This window comes from Sciurus carolinensis, chromosome 11 (assembly GCF_902686445.1).
Source record: "Sciurus carolinensis chromosome 11, mSciCar1.2, whole genome shotgun sequence".
NCBI lineage: Eukaryota > Metazoa > Chordata > Mammalia > Rodentia > Sciuridae > Sciurus > Sciurus carolinensis.
Genome location: NC_062223.1, coordinates 72,246,867 through 72,253,789, shown reverse-complemented (window position 1 = coordinate 72,253,789; position 6,923 = coordinate 72,246,867). Strand labels below are relative to the sequence as shown.

Sequence of the window (6,923 nt, the reverse complement as noted above, 5' to 3'; positions counted from 1 at the left end):
CATATTTCCTGGGTAGTTTGTTTGCTTGGGCTGATTGAGGACACTGAAATTCAAAACTAAGAGAGAAGCCTCCATATGTAAAGCTTTGTCTGGGGATCTAGAAAAGATAACAACAGATTCTTTCCCAACACATTAAAAATGGAGTTGTTGTGACTTGCTTGCAAAGTCCACTTCCTAGCCTTAAAAGCTTTTTTAAGGACTTCAAATTTGTTGGGGAGGATAAAAGCCAAACCTCTTCAAAACTTAACCTAAGGTGACTTATGTTCCATTAGGCTCCTGGTATAGCACTGTGCCCAATTCTCATTCCCTCCCTTGCAGTGATGGAAATATGGTTAATATTCAGTACTGTATAAAATAAATCATAGAAAGGGAGTTAAAATTTGACAGATATTTTCAATGCAAAAGTCACTCCTGCAGGCTGACTCTATTTACTGCAAAGTTGTAGATTCCTACAGATGACATCCAAGCTCTATCATACCAGAAAGGAAAACTCTGGAGCAAAACTTATTTATTTTTCCTTAATTCATCTTCAGTGGGGGAAAGTCTGCTGTGTTCAATTTTGCCTGACAAATTGCACTGACTATTTTCTGTTTTGGAGGCATTTTCAGACTCACTGATAGGTAGAGTTGTCTTCCCTACTGACAATAGGCAAGAGAGATCCTCTAAGGTTTCAGATATTGCCTCTGAAATCCTAAACCATCCTCTGAACTCACTGCTTTCTAAGCAGGGCAGTGTTGTCCAATTGTCCCTGTGTGTTCTCTGGTGGATGCATTAACTAATATTCACATCTCAATAAGGATGATTCCTAATATGAACCATATTTCAATCCCTGTGAAATAGTCCCTTTCTTTTTCCTTCACTTTTCACTATTTTTTGTCCTGCTTTATCCAAATTTTTCAGTTTATTTTACCAAATTCATTGCCTGAAACATCATATTTACTCTGTAAAAACCATATTTACTCTATAAACATCATATTTACTCTGTAGAATTACCTAGTTCATATTTATTTAGAATAATATTTTTAATATTTTTCTCATTCTATGACCCAACCCTGCCTCTCCCCAACCCTCTTTCATTCATGTTATTCTTTCCCTTTGGAACCAGGGCTCATTTTAAACAATCTGCATTGAGAAAGTTAACTAAGTAAAATAATTTGCAGTTTCTGACCTATAAAAATAACCATTCCATATGGTTCCATAAGTATATAAAAATTCCATATTCCCTAAGTATATAAAGAAATGAAGAAGGGCCCATGGAAAAAGGAAGGGGATGTGACTACTCAATCCCACAGGGTCCAGCTCATCATGGGGAGTAGACTAATGTAGGAACCCTGAATGTGACAGTTGCAGGAACCAACTATTTTCAGCACCACAGTGGAAATGGCAGATTTTATAATGCTCTGGGACTGCTGCTTTGTCCTTAGGACTCAAGAACCAGTGGCTTCTAGACTGAACCATGTACAACTCCAGCTGTTACAACCCCAGTTCCTTCATCCTTGTTGGAATACCTGGCCTGGAGCAGTTCCACCTCTGGATCGGGATTCCCTTCTGTGTCATCTACCTTGTGGCCATCGTGGGCAACTGCATCCTGCTCTACCTCATTGCAGTTGAGCACAGCCTCCATGAGCCCATGTTCTTCTTCCTGTCTATGCTGGCCAGCACAGATCTCATCTTGTCCACGGCCACAGTGCCCAAACTGCTCAGTAACCTGTGGTTTGGTTCCCAAGAAATAACCTTTTCTGGGTGTCTCACCCAGATGTTTTTCCTCCATTTCAGCTTTGTGGTGGACTCAGCCATTCTGTTGGCCATGGCATTTGATCGCTATGTGGCCATCTGCTTCCCCTTGAGATACAACACCATCTTGACTCCACGGTTGATCATCAAGCTTATGGTGAGCATTGTTGTGAGGAGTTTTTCAGTCATCCTGCCAGATGTGTTTCTGCTAAAACGGTTACCATTTTGTGGGACCCGCACCATCCCACACACTTACTGTGAGCACATAGGTGTTGCTCGGCTTTCCTCTGCTGACATCTCCGTCAACATATGGTATGGATTTTCTGTACCTCTCATGACTGTCATCTCGGATGTCGTCCTTATTGCCGTCTCCTATGTCTTCATCCTCCGTGCTGTCTTTCAACTCGCATCCCGGGGTGCCCGCCAAAAGGCCCTGAGTACCTGCGGCTCCCACGTCTGTGTTATCCTCATGTTTTACACACCTGCCTTCTTCTCCATCCTGGCTCATCGCTTTGGGCACGGTGTCCCTCGAAATGTCCTCATTCTGTTTGCCAACTTCTATGTGGCCATCCCTCCTGCTCTCAACCCTGTTGTTTATGGAGTGAAGACCAAGCAGATCCAGGACAGATTTATTCTTCTCTTCTCTTGGAAGAGGCCACTGTGAGTGGACTCCGCAGGGAAAATTTTAGATTAATTGACATCTTGAAATTTTACATAAAGTATAACTACACAAAATGAAGATATAACTCTTCCTAGTTTGAAATTTAAGCATTTTACCCATGTGAAAAACAGAGAAGTAGAAAGTGGAGAAAGAAAAAATTATCTAAACTTGTGAAAAATCAAGTGCTTTCTTGATTTAATTGCCTTCCATTTTGTGGAAAAGCTGATGATAGATGTGGAAGAGCACCAGAACTAAGGTTCATATTATTCTTGTTGCTAATTTTGAAGATATTTGAAAGATAGATGTTTCTCCTGTCATTTCTCAGGTTTTGAAGTAAATGCAAAAATCTCTGCCTTCCTTTATCAAGTAGTTAGTTATCAATTCTCTCTACCATACTTATCAAATGTGATGCCTCAAACTTCTTTCCTCCAGAAAGTATACATTACTATTACATTCTGGTATTTCCTTTACTTGGTTCATATTTTCCTTGCCCATCTTAGCTTGCATAGAGTTGTGTCTCTTTTGTACTTGCTTTCTTTAATCACATGCTCCAGGAAAAATTCCAAAGATTTTTTTTTAACCATTTGATTGTATTGTTTGAACATTAACATTTTAAAATTAAATAAATTATGAGAAGATCCTGTCAGTTAATTTGGTTTACAGATGAGATGACAGAGACTTGCAATGTTAATATACATATAATTAACGAATATAGGATTCAAACACAGGTCTGTATGATTCTCGGAACTCTTGGTTTGATTACTTCCTGGGATTCAACTCACACAGTTATCTTCCAAACTCCTCAAAATTAGTCTCTCTCAAAAATTGACCTGGAAACTCATGGCCTTTCTCTATAAAATGTGTTCTTTCCTGTCTTTCTTTGTGGTAAATGGTACTATCAAAAGTAGAAATGCTAATTCCCACAATTAATGTGACTTCTCCTAGGATGCCATCCTCTGAGAAAATTAACTCGACATTTAAATTGAACATTTAAGTCTAAGCTGTTTATTAGTCATCTTGGTAGATACAAGCATCGCTTTCTGACTTCTATCATGACATGGTGTTTTACTGAGCTCTAATATACCATCTGAGTATTTCCAAGTCTTTTTTTCCTTCATTTGCACTGTATGAAATCCAGAATGGGCATTCTGCAAGCCATATTGTGAGCATTAGAAAGTCTGGTGGTCCATTTTCAGGATGCAGTATTTAGCTTCAAATGCAAAATGACAGGATGTAAGAAAGGCAGGTGGGGTGGGGGGATAACAGAATGAAAAATTACAAGTAGTTAACACCAGAGTGTAAAAATTCACATGCCCCTTGACAAACAGGAGGTGAGAAGGAAGGGGCCCTGACTAACAGAGGTATACTCTGTTTATGCCAAAAGACACTCAATCCAAGGGGACCTCCTGCCACAAAAGAACAAAGGGAAGCAGAGACAACTAAAGGTATATTTCTTTAAATAACCCAGCAGGAGACAGTAAAACCTAGTTAACATTCAGGAGGATTTTGCACCCCCATGGTACTCAGGCAATGAGGAACCAGGGAGGGATCTTGCACTTTAGGGGATAAATGCTAGTTGTAAGGAATCTTTGTGTCCCTAACCACCAGGCATCCAATCTTGCAAGACTGTCATTGTGTATCTTGTGTACATCGTGTCTCAGTCCATTTTTTGGGCTTAGGTGAGCATGTTTCTCACAATATGTTATTGTGTCACTTTTTTCATTGAAATTCTTCAGTGTTTCCAGGTCCTCAGGATCATACATAAACATTTTCCTGTTTTAGGATTATTTCAGTGAATAGCAGATTTAAATGAAAAGGGTTACCTCCCATTAATCTCCACATCTTGCATTTATTTACTTTTAATTTATATTTGCTCACAATTCATCTGCAGCTCCATGAATCTTCAAGCAAGTAATTCCAGTAATGATGTTTTTCTATTATGTGCCATATTTAGCAACCTTCTATCTTACATGAAATAAAACTTGGTGTGGGTGTATTGGAAGCTTGTATTGGAAGTAGATGGATGCGAACCATTGATACTCTTCTTAGGAAACTCTCCCAGGATACCATGTATAATATAATATAAAGCTGCTCTCCCGCCCATTAGGCTGCAGTCATTTCCCTGCCTTCCAACTTACAACCCAGCTTGTCGGTCTGTGAACATCCTAGCTAGCTATTGGTTCATCAGTCAGCCTGCAAGTATCCTTCTCCGTTATTGGTCCCCTCTTAGCCCGCAAAATTCTACTGCTTAAGAACAGCTCCTCTGCCACTTTCTCTCTCTCTCTCTCTCCCCTCCTAGCTTTCATGCTCTCTTCTCCTGGCATTCACTTTCTTGTGTGCGCACTCTCTCTCTCTTTTCCTCTCCTTTTCTCTCTTACCCTGCAGGGAGACACTCTGCCTGTTTGTTTAAGAAACTCCCTTATGTAAGTTCCCGTGTCCGGAGTGGTTTCTGGGTTCTTATGTTGTGCCCAAAGGCTTGAGACCCCACAAGGACCACCAGAGACCACGATCAATGCAAGCAGCAAAGAGTCATTTATTAGCGAGTTCGAACTCGGTCCTCTGCGTCCTTAATCAACGACGCTAGGAGAGAGGCCCCGAGCCCTCGTCAGCAGGGTTTTTATAAGGAAAAGCAAGCAGTTTTACAGTGTTCTTCTAATTGGCTAACATTCGAACAGCTAAACCTCCCCTGGTTGGGTCCGGTCAATCTATTTGATTTTCATTGGGTCCGGCCAGAACTGGACGGTCCTAGAGGAAGAAGGGAGGAGGGAAGGGTGAACTATTCAGGAGCTGAGTCGGGGCTAGGCCCTGCTCTCATCCTTGACGGATAAGGTCTCCAGGCAACTGCACATTCCTCGGACAAATATCTCTTAACAACCTTGGTAAGCACAGGGGCCCAGCAGTCCTGTTTGTCCTTGAGACAGTTAGCAGCACAGATACCACCCTGCTCTCAACATCCCCCCTTTCCAAGAACATTTAGAGAGCCAATCTTGGGTCTCTACTGTTCTAATTCTTGCTGCTTAATGGGCTGATATTGGGCCTTTAGCACCATTAGCTGTACTGTATTTATTTTATCTTTAACAAAAGCAATTAACTTATTGATTATACAAGGTCCTATAGTTAAAGCTAGTAACAACAATATTAGGGGTCCCACTGTAGTGGACACCAGAGTAGTTAACCAAGGGGAAAAATTGAACCAGGATTCAAACCAGTTCTGACTAGCTTCCCATTCTTTCTTTCTGTTTGTTAGTCCTTCTCTGACTTTTGCCATGGATTCCCTCACTACTCTAGAATGATTAGCATAAAACCAACATTTTTCTCCCAGAGCTGCACATAGACCTCCTTGCTTACAGTCTTTAAAGTCAGGTAAATTTGGTAATTAATGAGCTCCGGAGATTCTTGACATTTTATTCTTCCAGGGGCAGTCTCCAACTTCCAAAGGCAGATGGCTTCATGGCTTCATTTCCTCAAATTGACCCGATTCCCTATTTCTACACTAACTACCTGTCCTTATTCTGACTTCATTTACCCCTCTAATACTAGGAACTCCTTCACTGCTGTAGGGAAAATGGGCGATGACCAATCTGACTTCTTCGAGCTGGAAGTGGGCAGCGTGGGGCAAGCAGTTTGGAGTTCCCTTTTTAAAATCGGGTCAATCGAGGGGTCCAAGGTAGAAGTCTGGTTGGGGAAGAGCAGGTTGTAAAGTCATCTGGGGGTGGGTGCTTCTATGATAGAAGAACAAAAAGACATGAGTACTGAAATGAAATTAGTACAAAGTAAATGTTGCAGCATCTGGAGCATGCCACTGAGTATCATGAAAATGACAGAAGTCAATCTCTCACCAGGAGGTGGAAGAACTGAGAAATTGTTCCCATAACTAGACCTAGCAAAGGCTGGAAAGGACAAGGCCTTTATTTGAGAACTTTAACATTGTCCAGGTTATCAGGAATGTAAACACAACATGTAACTTTTAATGTCATAGATATCCCCAAAAATATAGTTAAGCTACTTAATGTCATCTGATTTTTGTAAAATATTCCTTTATTGGTATAACCTGTGTTTAGTAGAGAGCTCTATACTTCTGTTACTTAGGGCTAGGTAATCATACGAGCAAACATAGATCAAGTCTACCTGTATAGCTTAGGAAGGTCTGTAGGCCTTAAACTGACTAAAAACTTCTGACTCTGGCAGTTTCTCTTGATAGTTATCAGGCACATTTGCTGAAGAATCTTTCTTTCATTTGTAGCTTCCAGTTTTTATTCTAGTGGACTAACACAAGTGTACATCTTAAGTTACATTTAACTGTTATTTCTCTTAAATGCCCAAGAATGGTTATATTTTGGTTTTAACTGTTTTGCTGGGTGTCTAACATCAGGTTGGTCAAATTGACCTGGTTCCTGTCTTGTTAAAGAGTCAGCTGAGTTCCCACAGGGGCCACTCGTAGAGAACTTAAGAGCAGCTTCTTAGCTCCACCAGTGCCATTGGTTAGGCAGGGTCTCCTTGATGAGGTGACTTCCTTTGGAAGCATTAG

General features: G+C 40.8%; 1 protein-coding gene across 1 annotated transcript; it reads left to right on the top strand.

The window, feature by feature from the left end:
* Nucleotides 1–1,456: 1,456 nt before the first annotated feature.
* Nucleotides 1,457–3,964, top strand: LOC124959539 (olfactory receptor 52H1-like). The gene is made up of 2 exons (XM_047517954.1): nt 1,457–2,358; nt 3,940–3,964. Exons 1-2 carry the CDS (start codon nt 1,457–1,459, stop codon nt 3,962–3,964), a joined length of 927 nt encoding a protein of 308 aa, XP_047373910.1.
* The last annotated feature ends 2,959 nt before the right edge of the window (nt 3,965–6,923 follow it).

Excerpts from the sequence above, each read along its gene's own strand:
- LOC124959539 (XM_047517954.1), top strand. The coding sequence starts at position 1,457 with ATGTACAACTCCAGCTGTTACAACCCCAGTTCCTTCATCCTTGTTGGA. Across the intron at positions 2,359-3,939 it reads AAGACCAAGCAGATCCAGGA|AGGGATCTTGCACTTTAGGG; the intron begins CAGATTTATTCT and ends GAGGAACCAGGG.